This window comes from Rattus rattus, chromosome 7 (genome assembly GCF_011064425.1).
Source record: "Rattus rattus isolate New Zealand chromosome 7, Rrattus_CSIRO_v1, whole genome shotgun sequence".
NCBI classification, from domain to species: Eukaryota; Metazoa; Chordata; class Mammalia; order Rodentia; family Muridae; genus Rattus; species Rattus rattus.
This window is the reverse complement of record NC_046160.1, coordinates 48399133-48419648: the sequence shown is the minus strand read 5'-3', so window position 1 is coordinate 48419648 and position 20516 is coordinate 48399133. Positions and strand designations below refer to the sequence as shown.

Below are 20516 nucleotides of genomic sequence, written 5' to 3'. Positions count from 1 at the left end.
GTTATTTTAAAATCATCTAAAGTTCTAAAATGCTGGAAAGGGTTATTGCACACCATCCTAAATTTTGCTTTGCTCATATTATTTATTACCAGCAAACATTTATTAGTTATGTGTGGGATATAGTTAAACACAAAATAAGATCTTACTTGATTTATGCAGTGGCTTAAAAGAGAAAAACCTTGGTTTCTTGAGAAAACTAAAGTTATAAAATGAAAAATACACTGATGACCCCTAGCAAAGAAGGAAGCAGGACTTTGAGGACTGTTTATAAGGCTTCTGTTGATACCACAACACTTAACTCCAAGTGCAGGCCTGGTACCATATTTTAAATTAACTGAAACAGTTTTAATAACAAACATTTCACCTAGGAGGTAAAAATACTTTCAGGACACATCCTATTTAACATTTTTTCTTGTCTTTAATTCAACTGAAACACATTTCCTCTCAGTGAAATAATGAAAAGTTTGTAACCTAATTCAGGCAAACTTTCATAATGGACTAACTACTTTAGACGTTTGTTAGTTTGTTTTTTCTTTCAAGCTCCACTAGATCATAATGTAAACTTATATATATAAGATATGATAAATTAGCCTGTTCCCATCTTTGGCTTGAGAGCAATCCTATACTAAAGAAAACCTAGGTTCATTCTTACTTGTGATTAAATCTGTTTCTCAAGGATTGGGCTATTAGCTTGCCTGTAACCTTAACTATAAATGGTTTACATGGCTCTTCTAGGAAACGACAGCCATATCTGTTTCAAAAACTTGTTACAACCATCTTACAACTGTATCTTTGTCTTAAAAGGTTTTTATGACTACTTGCTGTTACAGCTCCCTGTGGCTATGACTGTCTTATGCATACCTTGCAGTCATATCTTTTGTTTCAGGAGGTCCTTCCTATGGTTAACTTGTCATGCTTCTTCTGCTCCTGTAGCCCTGCCTACTTTGCCTGCCGCATTCTCCGTTTGGAAACCTCCTCCCTCTCAGCAGTGAAAACCTCATCTTCTTCACATCTAATGTCGACCTCCTGAGCCCCACTTGTAGGGAGAAGCAGCCCATGCACATAAATGTTTAAGAGTGTGCTTCAATTAATTGTTTGCATGAATTAATGTGGCCATGATGATTTGGGTCAGTGGTCTATCTTTTGCATCTTTGGTACTAACAGATACTCCAGGCAATAGCATATTGACTAAGCCAAGACATACTTAACATATCATTTTAAAATATATGTAAATCTATATCTTCCTCTATTAAAAAAGAAGCAAGAAAGATCTTAAAAGGAAATTCAATAGTATGCTTACCTTTCGAGCAAAATCGCCCTTCCCTTTACTGTAGGCTTTGTTCTCAAGGAAATCATAGACACAGTGAGCCAGCGCAGGGGACGCCTTCAACATTTCAGGGGTCAAGAGTAACTAACAGGGAAAAGAAGAAATCATAAGAGGGTAAGATAGCACTGATTACAATTCTATTTTATAAAATGTCTGGCTCTACAGCTTATCCATACTAGAAGACTGTGCTGTTGATATAATACTGCTAAAGTTTAAGAGTAATAAAAATAGAATTTTATGACATACTTATAGAAACTTTCAAGTGCTATAAAAAAAAGTCCAAAACATATTGCCTTCACAAATGCAAATGAACTTAATAATTTAGTTTAGTGGCTTCTAAGCCAAAAGTGGTGATACACTTAGTGCAGGAGCTAAAAGTGCAATAGAGCCAGTCCCCTTTAAGAACAAAATATACTACCAAAATTGGGAATGTCATTTTATCAATTGTAAAAACATGAACATTAGGGATCTTAATACAACTAAAACTCAGTATTTTTGAACTAAAGTGTTTAGCAAGTTTTATAAATGCAACTTATGCACTTCAGTTCCCAGTTGGGAAAGTAGGAAGTGACAGACAGCTTTCTTCCTTTGCCTCCTGGCCTTTCAATACACAATAGCAATTACCACTACTGGAACTATACAAATCTGTTACTTGTGAAAAACAAAGCAAAACAAAACAAAACAAAACAAACAAAAACCCATCTATAAGCCACAGATATAAATCCATGTTCCCAAACAGGTGGTTTCTAGCTGTAGAACACAGGAAGCTAAATAATGGAATGTTTACTGTCCGATGGGATGACACCTTCCTTAGATATATAAATCATTATAAACCACTAACTAGATGACCTGAAAAGGTTCATTACTCTACCTGGGTTTGGATATTCAGATGTAAAATCAATCTCTAGGCATTCACCAGTCTATACAATATGTAACTTGTAAAATATGGTATTTCATGTGAGAAAATTTTATGACCAAAATGATGGACCCAGAAAACATCTTCAGCTCTATTTCTCTTGAACTATTCTGGGAACAACAAAAGGTACCAGGTTTTGAGGTAACCTAAAAAGCTCATATGTATTAAGTTATAAGCATTTAACTGTTGGGTACACCTTACTATATACCTAGTTATAATAACCTGAAAACCATGTTACATATACTCATCTAAACACAAGTAAGCAAAAGTCTTGAGTGCTTAAAAGAAAATGTCTAAATTTAACATTAAATACAGAAACAATAAACTATCGAAAAGACTACATGTCACATTTGATACACTATTAAAATTGGTTACTCGTTCACAATTACAGCCAGCCACAATATTTGGTTGTGTTGTTCTTACTGCTAATAAGGCTGGATATTGGGGCACAGGCATGCCATGTATATGCTGCACCAAACATAACTCAATAACAAAATCGATCTACTTATGTGCTATAACAAATGAAATCTGAAGGAAATAATAAAATGGCCTTACCTGCAAATAAGCATTTAAATCCTTTTTCCTCTTCTCTAAAAAATCTCTATCCATATTGTTGAAAGTCTTTTTACCAGGAAGCTTCAATATACTTGACAGATTTTCAAACTAGAAGACAAAATACATTTAATACTTCTCTTTTTAAGAGAAATAATTTCCACATAACAATTTCCCTACATGTCAAAGTATCTTAATAATAATAATAATAATAATAATTCAGGGCTATATTTTCTTACGTTAAATAAAACATCATATATATTGTCCACAACACCAAAAATACAGTTACCCTTCTTAATCATAAAGAACTGGCAATGGGGAATAATGCCAGTGAAAACCTGATGAAACAGGCATTCAGACATACCACTTTTCATTTTGGAGTCTAATTTTCAGATTAGTCAAAATTCCATAGTAAAGCAGTTATATTTTTCTTAGCAACCATTTGTCTCACAAATAGAGTATTAATAAATTTAAATTTGATTCGAAGTTATGATATTATGACTTGTTAAAATCTAAGGGACTATTTCAATATTAGTGACTATAAAATAATCACTGTAATATGATCTTTAAAAAGCAGAGAAGACAAATTACTAATTACACGTAGGAACTGTATTATAACTCTGCATATACTTATAATAAATATTAATAAACTTTTCTCATCATCATATGAAAAATAAGCTCATAAATTACACTATGAAAAAGACCCAAGAGTCACTCTTATTGTTTTCTCTGTAATGTAAAAAATACAGAGCAATATAGCAGTCTAGGCTTTTCAGACTTAACATTGGGTGCAACCAGGACAGTAATCTACTATATCTTCTCAAGCACGAGGTGTTACTACCCCTATTGCTAGAGTGATCTAGGACAAGGCCTGGCCAACAGCCAGTACCTAAAACTTTAGGCAGTCTCTTCCCTCTCTGCATATTACACACACTGAGGCAAGCAAAAGTTTCTGTTGTTTAAAATATATTATCTTTATGAAGAAGACCAATTCCTGCTGCAGACATTAAGAGGAAGAGGAGGAGGAGGAAGGTGGGAAGAAGGGAGGGAGGGAGGGAGAGGAAGAGGGAGGGGATATATGAGCTTCAGAATCATCTCCATCCCAAACAGGAAGATTCTGACAGTTAAAATCAGTGAAAAATATAATGGTTGTTCAGAATGAAAACATGAACAAGTTCATTGCATAGTATATACGTAAAGTAATTATTTTGCTTCAATAAGTATCAAGAAGAAAAAGCAGACGGGCAATACATTGAAAGTATAGAATAGTAGTGACAACTCACAAATTTGACTATATAAATGAAGCCAGAAGAAACAGTATTCATTGCATCTATGCAAGCCTTTAAAAAATTACACTTTGTGGAAGTCAACATGTATGTTGTTTCCAAAGATACACAATTTCCTAGAATATTACTTATACATATGACTCTAAATTACCCACTCATTTTTTTTTTCAGAGTGGATGGTATATATCCTTTCTTCCTAAAGAACAGGGTCTGAACTGCATTTCACCAAATTCACATGTGGAAGGCCTTACACTATAACTACATATTCTAAGACAGGGTCAGCCTGCCTCTGTGCTATACTCATAGCTCACACCGGGAATGCACAGATACAGGGAAGAGGCCAGGTTCTTGTCTGAAACAACTGAGAAGCCTTAGGAGAAGCCAAACCTTTTACCTGATCTTAAGACTGTCAGCTTTTAGAATTTCATCAAGTTTAGATTTGTAATACACCACTAAAAGTTTGAAGTAGGTTTAAAATTATGTTAAGAAAAATTCAAATAGGGGATGGGGGCTTATGGAAAAAAAAAGAAAAATTCAAAATGTGTTAATACTCAAACACATAAATTTACTCATTTGAATAATGAATATTTAATATCATCATTGGCATCAGTATGTTTGTGTACTTATACAGACTTTACAAGGGGAAACAGAAATGTGCAGTATCTATACAAATGTATATAGAATCTGCCTGTCTGGTACACTGTTATTTTCCTAGAACTGAGAAGAGTCAGACACACAGGAAAATCTTAATAAAAATTTCTCGAATAAATAAATGAGCAATTCAGTTATTTAAAAATGCATGTGACATTCAATTCTTAACTTTTAGTTTATCAACTCTGTCTATAAATATAAGACCTTTATAAATATAAATACAAGGTCTTTTAAAAAAAATAAGGGATTTTATACTCATTTATTTAGATTGATAAAAAACATTGCTCACTAAATTAAACAAAATGAAGCCAATTTTAAAATAATTTCACCTTTAAATACTACTTAGACTTAACAGTTGTGTTAAGAGAAAAATTTACAAGTATTTGTACAGAGAAAATGTCCTACAAATTCAAATTCCCATTACTTAGTACTAAGTAAAACAATTCTTAGCTGTATATAATTTTTAAGAACCTGTGACTGGGTCAGAGCATGAAGAGAAGCGATAGGGGCTTCATGCTTTTAGACAATGATCTAATAGATAAAAGTGAGCACTCTTCCTCCAGTGGAGCAGGAAACTTTGTATCTACAGATAAACCAAGCTAGCACCAAAATGAATACATGAAAAGACATATCCAAAGGCAGTATGATTAAAGGTATCATTAATGCTGTTAACAAAGCAGAGGAGTGCATCAACACCTCTTCTTTTTAATCATTTTAAGGCTATCAGCATGTCTTACTCTGGATGTAGAATATTTTAATGAGAAGATTATCATAATACCAACCAAGTTTTCTGGATATATTAAGTGAAAAGGATATTTTCTGACTCTACAGTATATGTCATTTGAAATCTGTGTTATCTTTTTTATTGACTTGATAGTACTTATACAATTAAAATTTTGACTCAATCAAAGATTCTCCAGAGGAAAAAAAGGAGGAAAAAAAATCTTTATCAAAATAGGAAGAAACAATTTCTTTTCATTTAACTTTAAAAATCTTTATACTTAACTCTACAAAACAAGACTAAATTTAGTAAGAATTTAAAACAGTATTTCGTTAATGTCAGGTTCATTTTAGACTGTGGTTCAAAATGACTTAAGCAAAGGATTCAAGCTTAGCAACATTTTTGGATGACGTACCATTCAAAATAACGGTAGCTTTGACTTAAGCCTCTGAAACCCACCTTTGTGTTCAAATGAGACACAGCAGTCTTCTTCCCTGTTCCAAAGCAACTCCTCTCAAAACACAGGCTCTCCCTCCCTTCCCCTCACCCACTTGCCTTTCTCTCACAGGACAGAAATATACACACATTTAACTATCCCATTTGAAATACCATTGGTGCTTTGTTGTTACTCCACAATGAACTAGATTGCCTTAACATCTCATTTAGTAGCTCAGCTCAAAACTATGCCCCCAATTTTGCCAAGTATATAAAATATCAATACATTTATATAATATGAACATCCTTACAGAAATGTAACATCAAAGCTGAACCAAGAAACAGTGTAAAGCCCATCAGCTTGACACAGCTTTACAAACCTCATTACCTGCTCAGTGATTCTCATGTGGAAGTCATGGAAGTCACTATAGCGCCGATAGGTTTTCCACATCTCCTCAGTGTTGAGGCTGCGCCGGTGCACAGTGATGGCATACAGTGCATATGTCTTGCCATGATCATTACAAACGCCTGCCACAGCATATGGGTCATAGTCAGCATATACTAGTCATTTCAAACAAAATGAAGAGGAGGGACAAGACACCAAAGGAGGGAGATGAAGAACAAAAACAAACAAAAAAGACAACATGAAATGAAGAATTTGAAATGACAGACTGAGACAAAAGAACGGCAGCAAAGGATAAAAGATTCCTATCCTCTGTGCACACATGCTTATGGTATTATAAATGATGACTACAACATAAAACATCCTCAACATTTATGATGGCACCAATCCATCATAAATTGTGGTGTCTGCACTGAATTTTCTTCCCAAGAGCTTTTATTCATTATCAAGGATGCTACCACAGTACTACTCAGAATGAAACAGTACAGTCTCCTAAATCCATACACCAGGAACCCAGAAACCAAACAATAAGCTTTTACCATCCCTTCATATTTAACTAAAACCTGTTCAACTAAACAACAATAAAACAGCCACAGGGTAAAGCTTATCTCCTGGTAATTCTGTTCTCAGATGACATTGAGCATTTCTCAAATGTACTTTATACTGGGACTTAGCAACAGCAGGAGAAAAGACAAAACCCCACAAAACTTTCCCACATACCATAAGAGTCAGGGAGCCTTTAAAAGTGAAATCTGCTCTGTTTCTGATTTTGCTACTCTTAGATAAAGAGAAGAACTCTGAATTATGTTCTTGTCTTTCTAAGCTTGTTTTCCATTTCATTCTAGGGTAGTGGTTCTCAACATTCAAAGCTGTGACCCTTTAATGTACAGTTTTCAGTTGAATTAACACCAACCAAAGAATCATTTCGTTGCTACTTCATACTTGTAGTTCTGGCACTGTGAATCATAATGTAAGATATGCAGAATATCTGATTCCTGTGGGCACTGTGACCCACAAACTGAGAAGCACTGTCTAGGTCTCCCAAACCTTGTTGCTTCCTTTCCATATCTATCAAGTGTGTGTATACATGTAGATGTGCAAGCATGTGAGCATGTGTGCATATGCATTAGAACAACACAGTATATCAATGTCAGGTATCTTTTTCAGTCTCTCATAGAACTTGGAGTTGTCCACAGAACTGACCAGACCAGTTAACCAGTGAGGCTTGGGACACTCCTGTCTCTACCTGCCCAGCACTAGGTTCACAGGGGTAGGCTGCAGTGCTGACATTGGGATGCTGGGAATCTAACTGTGATACTTCACCAACTGAGTCATAATGCTTCCTCAAAGTCTATGGCACGTATATACTCCGTCCTTCAGTCATTTTATCTAATGCCATGTGTGGCAGACAGCATGGCGTTTACCCTGCTCAAGGTCTTAAATCAAGTGCTTATCTTAATTTCAATCATTGTATTTTTTATTTTACATTTTTTATTGGTTCTTTTTGTGTTTGTCTTAAAATTTACTCTTCTGAATAATTTTCAACATATCTAATTACTATTAAGATTGTCATTTCTGGTTTCTCAAAAACACAACTTTTCCTTACTGTGACTCTTACTTGCTCCTGGAGCTGCTCTCTAAACTTCACTTTCCACCTTAGCCACATGAGTGTTTTGTAATTACGAAAGGACACACTAGGACTGCTGTTCCCATTGTATATGCAGTTTTCACAGTCAGCCCTCCTACAATCAGCAACTGAGCAAAACATCGTTTAGATGTGCTTGTATTAATATGTACAGACTTTTGTTCTTTCTCTTATTCTCTAGTCATCAACTGTTTACACAGCGTTTCACTGCACGGGGTTATAGAATCATTCTAGAGCTGATTCAAAGTATATGGGAGGATATGCATAGGTCATATATAATATTCTATAACTTTACATTTAAAAATAGCATTTTTAGGAGTTGGGGATTTAGCTCAGTGGTAAAGTGCTTGCCTAGGAAGCGCAAGGCCCTGGGTTCGGTCCCCAGCTCCGAAAAAAAGAACCAAAAAAAAAAAATAATAATAATAATAGCATTTTTGCTATCTGAAGGTTTGCAAATTCATAGCCCATGACTTCTGAAGAGATACTGTATTACCCGTCTGGAATTGAGACCATGGGGTATATGATCACTAGAGACAGTAAACTGCAGTTACACTCAGGTTAGACATAAACTGAGGCTTTGCTTTCTGTGGATATCGGATACACTTCCCTACCATGGTCCTCAGAGTCCTCAATCTTTACACCTGAATCTAAACAAGTTTCCTAGTTCTCGCTTCATGTTTAGCTGTCCTTTATGACGCTAAGTTGTAAGTAAAGAACTCAGTTCTGCTGTTTCTCAACCCAAGGGCATAAAATCACCATCAAACCAAGGCAGTGGTCTTCCTGTTTCTCGTGCCTCCAGGCTTCACTGCCTCTTCGCCTCCCAGAACTCGTTCCTCCTCATGCCCTATGGTGCCTGGACACTTCCTCAACTATTTCATAGCACTGCCCTGTGTGGGAGGCACTGTGGGAGTTTAGACTACTAGCCAAAAGTCTAAAAATGATGTAATGATATGATACAATGATCTGTAATTGTGAAGAATTAAAAAAAGAGGTTTTAGAGCTGACCAAATGTTTTTCTGTTTTGCAACCATCCAGTAGTTTCTATGTACCTTTTTAGTAAATTATTTCAATAACAAAAAAAGTAGATATCTATATTAGCAAATACACATGAACTAATTCTAACTATTCACAGTAACTTTTCTAAAATTTGCACTTCCTACTTAAAATTTGCTTTCCTTCATCTTATATATATTACCGATATTTTTGGCCAATGATAATTATACTGATGATAATATTAGTAATAAAAATACTTTGGTCATCACACTCTACCCACACATTTTAGGTGTATTCACTGCTAACATTTACTGTCAACTTTTTCATATACTCAAGCAGATAAAAGGATCATAGACACATTTTTCATCAAGTTAAAAATTTGGCTTTTCTAAACACTGCTGACACATCAATAAAGAAATGGTTTTATCAATTTTGATCAAGACATGTTTGGAAAAGGTAATATAGAAGCCAATTAGGTAGCTCACCATAACTAATTACAAATTGATAAGACGAGGAGAATATCAAAGAATAGAAAAGAGACAGACTATGTATTAAAGTACTTTTAAAAAGAATCATCCAGACCGGCCACAGATTGTTAGGGAGAGGAGCCTACCCAAGTACATGTACAACAGGGGAAAAATGAAGCTAATGTTTTCAAGTGCACATAACACACAGCTTGACTTTAAAGGAAGACAAGAAGCTACCGTGTGTTATAAAGTTTAAGAAGATGGAGACAGAGCTGGAATATTTTGTTTTAATAAGGCCACTGCCACCCCCAGAAGCCATATACACATGACCATGTAAAGAATTAATTTGCCAAATTTAAATTAACTTCATCATCCTAATCACATGTAGCTTGTCAAATATTTTTAAATAAGGAATTTTGATGAAAGAAGACTCTAGAGGTCATGGGCTCAGCAGTGCACTGGATTCCAGTTTTTATCTTCGATAACAGAAATGTTAAGGACATGAGATCATGAATCAGTGATCAGTTGGAAAATATTTTCAGTAAGCACCCATACATGATGCCTGTCATACATAAGTACCTGCCAGTGTAATTAGATAGACCAACAGCTATCTCACAAGATAGGCATTTTTACCCAGGTTCCTCTCGCCAAAGGGAGAAATTCCAATAGAGCCCTCACAGGAAGGAGTTCATCTAAATGAGGCTACAGAGTGCGTGGTCTGAGCCCAGGCGACTATGTTCCTAAACCTACTGTACGATGCTGCTTCCCAGAATTTCTCTATGTTTGAATGAAAGAAACAGCAATTTATTAAAAAGTCTTATGCTTTCATGCCTTTAAAGAACAGTATGTTGTTGAAAAATAAACAAATGAATAAAACAACTAGAAAATCATAACAGCCTAAAAATAGAAATATTAACACCAGAGACATGGACATAAATGTCTTCTCCTAGATATAAAATTTAATGTTCCTAAGAAATAAAAACCTACTCTATGAATAGACATTTAAAATTAGAAGAAAATCACCAAAGAATATGGAGACTTTTTCAAATCTTTAAAAATTTATGAAAGGAAAAAGTAAACAGTTACGCCAAAAAATTGAAGGGAAAAATAAAAAGACCTCTAATTGAACTGACACTGTGTTCTTGAGTGGTTTCTAAAAGAAGAGTAATAGGAATATCCACTACATTTCAAAGGTGAAGAAACGGGTGACAGATAACTTAGTATAACTTAGTCCAGAAGTCCAGCAACAAAAGAGCATAAAATGCATCTCTAACGCCATTGAGAATCACATAAAATCAAAGCCACTTTTAAAAATGCAGACTATTTTAAAAACTAGATTTACATAACAAAATCTCTTTTTTAATGTGTAAAATGAAAACTAAATGAAATTTAATTGATGCACACAGCTGTATAATTTAGCATGTAAGGTATAGCAAAAACACTTCTACACTCCAGGAACAGGGAGAGGCCAGGGAAGAAAACTGTAATTTCTAATATGCATTACCAGTATTAAGTTGACAGTTAATGATAAGGATATTATTTTACGTATTTATTTTTAATTATCTATCTATCTATCCATCCATCCATCCATCCATCCATCCATCCATCCATCCAACCATCCATCCATCTACCTACCTATCTCTGCCTAGTGCAAAGTACTAGGTTACTCAACCTATTAGAATATAGGTGAGATTCTGTGAGAATGTGTTCAATTCCGCCTGCCCTTGGTATTTATGCCAACTCTTGAGTACATGAAAGCAAACACAGATCAGAGATCTTCGTGAAAAAAGAAATAGGAATTAGGAAATTGACTATCAGCAACATTCAAGCACAAAGAGGAAAAGAATGGCTTATAGAATTTACTGGAAATGATAAAAATGCTTAGAAAAGTAAGCACTTTCAAATGTTAATAGGGGCAACCACAGAAAAGAAAAATGTACACAAGCAACCAAATATTACAGGACTTAATGAAGAATGTGCTTCAAGGAAAAAAAAATTAGAAAATATAATCATAAAACAAACTGAATGTAATATTTAATGTAAAAATAACAAGGATATTAAAACAATCCATATTTAATAGTAGTGTTTTCTACAAGTCTCTTACCAGTGTCTGAAATGTAGGCATGAAGTTGTACAGAATCATCAGACGTCACACTTGAAAGGTCATCTAAAGACTGTAAGGAAAAATTAGGGACAAAATATTACAGGACCAGTATTAAGAACTGTAAAGTACATGTCCGCCATTCACACCTCCTACATACCTTTTATGGCATGTGCTCCAACACCCCCCCCCCTTACTCCATGCTCTCACTACACTGAGGGAGCTATATTCCTGTGCTCCTACCACTTGGGAACCTTAGGACATAGATATTATCTACTTTAGATGCATATACCTCATGATCTAGTCCCAGACACCTAATACAATGATGTAAGTTGTTAGTGAGTGTAATACATTTAAATGAGTTACTCAGTCATCCACACAACAGGAAGTCATTTATCACAAAATGCATTCCATAAAAGAACCCTACTTCCTGACAACAATTGCACACTGGTGATATTCAGCACTTCTCTGGTTAGTTTCCTAAGACAATCGGATAATGACGTTTAGTCCTGGTGACACCTGACACCTGCACAGATTTCAGGCATCATAGCTACTCTTTTCCATTTTCATTTCCAAGATAAAATGGCATTACGAACAGTTTCACCCAATTCAATTCACTGACTTCCCATATGATTTCTGATCTAGAGATTTCTGGATCTCTCTTACATTTATTTAATGGGGTTATTTCCACATAAGGAACCACATAGTTGCCAGAACAAGACAATAAATCTCTAAACACAGCACAAATCACAATAAACTTCTGAACGTATTAGAGAAAATTTAGAAGAAAGGGAAAGAAAAGCAGAAGTTTTGAAAAGCCATCCTTTACCTCTCTGCCTTCTCCATCTCCCCAATCCACCTTAATTCTGAACTGAATATTTCACAGAACATCATATTTCTTCTTAACAATATTTTAGGAAATAAGTTATCCAATGGCAAGAACAGATGTATAAGAGAAATATGTTCATTATTGAACATAACATCAAATATTACCCGTGGAGTTTATAGGCTAAAAACCTATCATTCTTAATTCTTAACCTTAATAATAAGATAAAACTGCTATAAAAGTCTGAATAAAAGTATTTTGTTTTGTGTACATTTTATGCATATGTGGTAGTTGAATGAGAATGTCCCCCATGGACATATGTTTGCATGTTTAGTTCCTAATTTGTAAACTGTTTGAGAAGGAGCAGGAGGTGTGGCCTTACCACAGGAAGTGTTTCTTAAGGGTAGGCTTTTGTCTGCCTGTCTGATGCCCCAACTTCCCTCCATAATGAGAATGGCCTAATAAGCCTCTGAAGCTAGAACCAAGCCCTCAAAAGTTGTCTTCTCAGAGCTGGCTGACCATGTCTCTTCACATGTCTCTTCATAGAAGAGTAGCTAAGGTGAAGGCCAGCCTAACAACTCAATATTTCCTTTGAAAGTAAGAGAAATGATTTAAAGTTTTAAAGATAATAAATATGTGAACACAGTATTTTAAAATGATGAAATTTAGCTGTTTTTTTTTTTTTTCTTTGAAAGATATGGTCTCACTATCTAGCCCTAGCTGGCAGGGAACTTTCTATGTATATCAGGCTGGCCTTGAGATCAGAGATGCCCTGTCTCTGCCTCCAAAGTGCTGGGGTAAAGAAATCAATTCCTTTATAAAATGTAACTATCCCTATGCAGAAGTGATCTACTCACATTTCTTAAAAATGAAAGCTCAAAGTCACATATATCTTATAGAGTTTGTATTTCTTTAAAAGCCACAACAATGTCTTTTCATTCTAAGGAATAAATTGAGGCTCCTAATATTTACTAACATATATCAAAAATCTGTCACATTATTTTCAAGTTACTTTACTAATTAAAGTACCCATAAGTAGTACTTACCAAATTTATGCTTCCTGTAGGAGACCCATTAAAAGATTCTATAAAAGAAAACCACAGCTTAATACATAGAAACAAAAACAAAACCTAACAAAAATGTACAAAGCTGGTGTTTAAAGTTTAAACATCAACGACACAGATCATATACAGTCATGTTTTTCACTTATAGTATCTAACCTCTTAAATATCCAAGCAAATTAGGCATTAAATAAAAATATGCGTCTGCCTGACAGGTGGGAACAAAGAAGCTCACACTCCAGTACCAAGTACCAGTGAGAACCATCTTTACACTTCTTCTCATGCACCATCAATACTGTTTAAGGCAGCATGCACATGGCAAGAGCCTGCAGGTAAGGAGCACTAGGTAACTGCAGAGACTAAGAAGTCATATAAATAGTATCGGTCTTCAGTGTGAGATACAAATACTAGTTTTAAAGTATCTGATAGTCCACTGTTTCCTCATAGATTTGGCATAAAAACACTGAAATCTAGATTCTGAAATTATTTGTATGCAATGTCATTTAATTAAGCTAAGCAATAATGACAAGAAAACAGTTTTGTTTCGTATGTTAATGAATATTAGGAAACTATCTGGTCCTAAAGATGGGTGCTTATAAAGAGACAGAAACATAGTCAGAAATAGGAAAGGAGAAAACAAGTACAAGATGTCATGAGACTCACTGCTTTGTAAGCTGACTTAAAACAAACAAAAATCATAAATAAAACATTAGCAAAGCAGTCAAAGATTATTAACAAGCAGTAATCTGCTCTTCTTTCCCCTTGGGTTTTATTACAATCTAAGCAAATAAAACTTTCAATTAACGTGTCTCTGCTAAAAAACAACAACAACAAAAAAAAAACAAACCAAAAAACAAAAGAAATAGCTATGCTAAAACAATATTCACATACAGATTGAAGTTAATGTACCTTTCCAGATCTTAATAATTTATAAATTTAATTTTTTAAAATGAATCTTCAAAAAGACCGAATTACTGGTGCAATCCTGAAAGAGGTAGCTGGTGTGGCCTTGTATTCTAAACAACATGTTATACAAAGACCACTTCTTAGTTCCCCAAACCTCTGACCTACAGAAAATTTCATTTAGCAATACTCTTTGGTTTATAAGCAGATAATTCTTAAGTAAATAAGTACATTGACTGTCCTTCTTTGGAATTAAATGTTTCCTACTCATTCTGTGGTCTGGCGACCTCTTAAGCCTTGCCAGCAAAGAGAAGGTTCAAGAATAAGTAGTAATAGAAAGAATTAAGCAGAAAGCAGACAACTTGAGACATTAGACCTGTGGACTAGAATCTACGTATAAAAACAATCAAGCTGACAGTCATTTAAATCATATTATTTCTCTAATATAATGTGGCTTTCACAACTGAGTTACTTTCTATGTGCAAAATGTATAAAAATCTATCAGTTAGGATAGTAAAATATTAGAAAGCAATAAAACATTATCCTAAAATGTGGACAACGAGATGTCTTAACAGATTAAGGGTGACAGGTACAAGTTGAAAACCGAGAATGGATCTGCCAAGTAGTACTCTGACCTTAACATGCGTCTCTCACAAACAAGTGCACGCGCCCATGCACACATATACACACATGCACATGCATACGCACATACACACATATACACACACATGCACACGCACAAACACACACATGCACATGCACAAACACGCACACGCACAAACACGCACACACACACATGCACACACATATACAGAGACACAGACATACATGCACACACATGCACACATTCACACATATACAGACACATACGCACACATGCACACATGCACACATGCACACACATATACAAACATGCACACACGCACATACATGCACACACACACACACAGACACACACGCACAATATAATTACAATCTACAATCAGTGATTCAACATGAAGACACTCAATAACGGATACATGAGAGAAGTACATGTACTTTAGAACAAAGCCAATTCAAAACATCTTAACCTAATTTATGTTTAAAGTATAATATTTGGAATGAAAGGCTAGAAATGTGAACTGAAACAGTAAGCCAACTCTATTCACATAGAATATGCAGGTACTATCAGAATTTTTAATCACATAGCACTTAGGTTACTTGACCATGACTCCGTTTATCTTGTTCCATTCTAGACTAAACAACAAACACACTTCAAAATTAACAACAACAATAAAAATTTCTGAATGGATGAAAATACAAATAAGTACTTCACAATAGTTATTATTTTAGTATGGTAAGTTGACAGATGCTTTTGCAAACTTCATAAAACATGTAACATTTTCCAGCAGTGATATGAAATACTGGTAAACTGTACAGCTTTACTATACTCTGCCCTGCAAAACAAATTACATTTCAAAAAAATAAACTACTTCCTTCGCTACACAATAATAAAAGGCTTGAGTACTACTCTATCTCTGTTTTCAAATGATACTGTTCAAAAAGCTTATGGATGAGTAAATGGTCACAGTCAAAAACTTTCTTACAGTAATTAGTTCATCTAAAACTTCCACTATCTTTATACTGCTTACTTAATTAGAACATACGAGAAAGTTCCAACTCAGATAAATAGTTGGTCCTTAGCACAATCTCTGAATTTTATCACAATAAAATAACCACTGGATTTAGGAGTTTGTGTTTGAAGGCCACTTGCTCCCCAGAATATATTATTTTCCACTTAGTAACTTTAGGTTGTGCTTTCCCTCATAAAACATTTTAACACACAAGTTTGAAGATATGACGATGGAATATCACTCCAGATTGACAAATGACAAAAAGGAGGCTTGCAGCAAATCAGCTGCTCCACAAAGGTGGTGATGAGCGCAAAGAGGGTGACGTCTAAATGTCCTCTGACCTCAAAGCATTTCAGTAGAACATGTCACACAAATCCATTTCATTCTCAGTATCATCATTTGGAAAAAAAACAAAAGCTAGAAACGAATGACCTCGGCTTCTAGTAAAAGCCTCATCCTTAATGAGTGAGCAGTTGAAAGTGACACAATTAGAGGACGCAGCTCTAACCCTGTCCTCAGCTTTTCAGCCTGGGCACGCTCTCAGAGGCACCGCTTCTCTCCTCAGTCATCACCCTCAATTACTCGACCTGTCACACAAAAGGGTCACTTCATGATTACTTATTAGCAAAAGGGAAATCATCATAAAAATATTTTGGCTGACCTACATAAGAAAACATTCTTACTCTGACATTCATTTATATACTTTAAAATATATTACAATTCACATTTAGATTTTAAAAACAACCATCTTTCATTATGTTTCAAAGGTCATTTATTTGGTAATCAGAATGCACACTGAGGCACACACAAACACTTTCTACCTTACCTCCGTCCCCATCATCTGATCCTCTGAAACTGGGATCTTTTAACATGTCAAGCTCGGCTAGCATTCGCACATAGAGTGGATTCTGCCTAAAGGAAGGATAAAATCTTTCATCTCGTAGCATCAATTCATATACCTGTTAAAATAATTTAGGTATTCAAAAATTAATGCACATTAATCAATGCCTTTACTACATAAAGTATTGCAAAAGCGTCACTGATTTTTTTCTACAATGTATCTTTATTTTAAAAGCATCAACAATAAGATAATGTAACATATCTGTATCTTTCAATGACTAAAAGGGTCCCACCTTAATATAAGTTATGTGAAACTACACCATTTTTATGCTCTAGGAAGCAATACTTTCTAAGAAACAATTATATATTTTGAAGACTTATTTTAAGATGGGGTTTTGAGGCATATATATATATATGGATTCTAAGACTACTCACTGTCTTGCTTTTAATTCAGACTCAAAATAACAATTTTTCTTATTGTCCATACAAGGAAATAAAAAGTCATTTACATTTCTGTAATTAAGTTATTACTACCCTACCATCATTTCAGTAATTAACCTGTATGCAAACAGAAATATTTTTTCAAGAAACAGACTACTAGTACCTTTCTCTGAATGTCATCAAAGATTTCTGGAGTTGGATCTTCATGATTCAAAGTATCTGCTAATTTTGCTACTAAATAGTCATCAACAATAACTCTTGGAGATGCCTAAAAAAAAAAATAATGTTCTTTTTAATTTCTAAGAATAAGTAAGCACTAATAGGAGGTAATAACAGAATCATATCATTTATGATTCTGATCAGAACCACTGCCTTCAAAAAACCACTTCAATGTTTAAGAAAGGTAAAAGACAGCTATAGTGTTTCCTCCTTTCTGTAGATTGCATAAGACTGACATTTTTTTTCTTTTTTAAGAGTTTTTACTTTAAATATCTAAGTATTCTTTTGTTCTATGTATCGCAGGTATTCCTGGTGCCCAAAGAGTTAAGAAAAGGGTGTTGTATCCCTTGAAACCGGACTCACAGGGAGCTGTGGGCTGCCCTATGGGTGCTGTGGATAGATCTAGGTTCCCTGGAAAGGCAGCCAGTGCTCCTGCATCCTAAACCTTCTCTCCAGCCCCTGCAGACAGATTTTAACTCTTGGTTTTTACTGAGCAAATTTCCTCTTACTAGGCCTTACTCCTCAATTGGAAAAAATGGAGATAGTTCTGCATAAGGTTATTTAGGGTTCCTATTAAGGATTAATAAGGATTTACTTAAGTCATCCCGGTAGAGTTTGGCATACAGAATACATTGTCATCAGGAGATAATCAGTCAAGCAGTGAGTAGTTAAGAATGTAAGTATTATATAACTCACTTATTTGACACCAGGCAACCCTTCTGAATGACTTCTGTTACCTGAAATTTGTTTTAGTAACCAATGTTGTACCAACTTCCAATGTGATACAGGAACAAACTAAATCAGAAAGCAAATCTATTACTAGAACTTCCATTTCAAAACATATGGTACGAATGCAGATACAAAGTCTTGTCTTTCTTTCTATATGGTATTGGGGGGACTGAACTGAAGGCCTGTGCAAGCTAGACTGGTGCTGTACGCTAAGGTCCACCTGCAGCTCTCTTCTGCTTCTATCACATGTTCTATTTCTGTACCCTCATTTCCAGCCATCATGTCCTTGAATCTAAAGTCACTACCAGTCTTGACTTAGTCAATTTGTATTTTTCCATGAACCTGAACATATATATATATATATATATATATATTTTTTTTTTTTTTTTTTTGGTTCTTTTTTTCGGAGCTGGGGACCGAACCCAGGGCCTTGCGCTTCCTAGGCAAGCGCCCTACCACCGAGCTAAACCCCCAACCCCCAACCTGGACATATTTATTTGATTTTATAAACACTGGATTTCTCTCTTGAGCAATGATAATAAAAATACACTGGAAGATTATCCTCAGGAATAAACAAGGTAAAATGACTGAAGCCACCATGCCCAGTATAGTATCACAGAAATCATTATGAATGATGCTGCCAAAGATAGAAAATGGTGGCTATAATGAACCCTTACCTTTTCAGATAAATACTGTTCATAAATTCCAACAGCTGCTGCTCTTAAAAGACCTTTGGTTTGGTTGGTCTGCTGTTTGCCATCTCTCTGACGACTCGATAGAACCTCTAGCTGCTGCTGGGCTGTAACCCGGTACCCTTCCACTGTCATCCAGAAGAAGAGATGTGCTTGGCCTCCAGTTTGCTGCATATAATCTACCACACAGACACCACAGGAAAGACAGTTACTAATGTTGTACTTTTAGGTTCATGTTACTGCATGACAAATACGAAGGATACAATTCCAAATATCCAGAACTCTACATTTCACATACTGAAGCGGACTGGAAAAAATCCATGTGTCCTCAAGCCTACACAAAGAACTACAGGCAACTAAGAAAAGCTGAGAGGGGAAGAGCACATCACTGGGTCATCCAACTCCAAATGGTAAGTCCTGAAAACAACGCCTACAAGTACCAATATACAGACAGGTCAGGCTCTGTTGGATATTAAGAAATATATATGTATATACATATATGTATGTAAACAGTTAAAGAAAAAGGAGGTCACCAATTTGAAGAGCAAGGTGGAGTACATGAGAAGGTGTAGAAGGAGGAAAATGATAGAATTATACTAATCTTAATAAGTAAAAGCTTAAAAGCAAAAGGTTTTTACTAAGTCTCTAAAGTCAAAAAGTAATGTTAAAATGTAATTGTAAATTGGTTATGCTAAATAACAGTTATATAGGAAACAGGAGAATACATTTTCTTTGTTTTTGAGAAAAAAAAATCTCACTAGCAGTCCAGGCTGGCTTGTGACTTAAGGTCTTCCTACTTAATCCTTATGAGGATAGGCACAAATCACTATGCTCAACTCAAAGCTTTTTAGTACCATGTCTTGAAGATAAAATTTCTAGTGAACATGCTTCATGAGACTTTACATTACTAACTACTTTAGAAACATTCAATACTCAATCTGAATAAAAGAAAAGTTAGTGCTAACATGAAACCTTCTAGATATATTAAAATTAAGATTAGCATTGTATGAAACCACATACACTTTGATCAAACAAGATGACTCAAGGATTTTTACTAGAAATGTCTACCATATAAAGACAATTCTAATGTGATATTAAAAATATGCAAGTACTATAAAATCAGCATAAAAACAAATCATTCACAACTAAATATAATTTTACATACTACATGTTTCCAATAAAGCACTACTTTTGTATGTTTGTTTTGAGACAGGAACTCGTGTATCTCAGGCTGGCCATGGAACTGCTATAGGGATGACAGCCTTGTTCTCCTAATCCTTCTGCTTCCATTTACCAAGTACTGAGCCAATAAAGTATTATTTCTCAATGAATTTTAAAACATACTAGAATTTCTATGATTTATGTTAAAAATAGTTGGCCAAATGTTCATTAGTTATGAAAAGCATTTTTATTTCCAAACAAATATCTACCTCCATAGTTTCTAAAGAAAAAAAATAAGCTCAAACTGGAATGTAAAATAATCATCCAAAATTCACCAATACTTTAAATTATTAAATGCAAGATAGCAAAACAAGAAGCCAACTCCATGATGAAGTACTGGCAGAGCCTGAGAGAACTCTAAAGGAAGCCTAGAAAGACCTGGAAGAGTGAACTAGTGAAAATGTAAAATGGGGCAGTCACTGAAAAAGAGTATGGTGGGTTTTCAAGAAATTAGTACAAAAACTTAATATGATT

At 34.9% G+C, this 20516-nt stretch overlaps 1 protein-coding gene across 1 annotated transcript in view; it reads right to left on the bottom strand.

The window, feature by feature from the left end:
- Snx13 (sorting nexin 13) overlaps nt 1-20516 on the bottom strand; it is a 103014-nt gene that overhangs the window by 17777 nt on the left and 64721 nt on the right. The window contains 8 exon segments of the mRNA XM_032907648.1: nt 1301-1411; nt 2799-2906; nt 6277-6449; nt 11501-11570; nt 13370-13407; nt 16727-16859; nt 17345-17449; nt 18807-19000. Of these exon segments, the coding sequence (XP_032763539.1) occupies nt 1301-1411; nt 2799-2906; nt 6277-6449; nt 11501-11570; nt 13370-13407; nt 16727-16859; nt 17345-17449; nt 18807-19000 (932 nt within the window).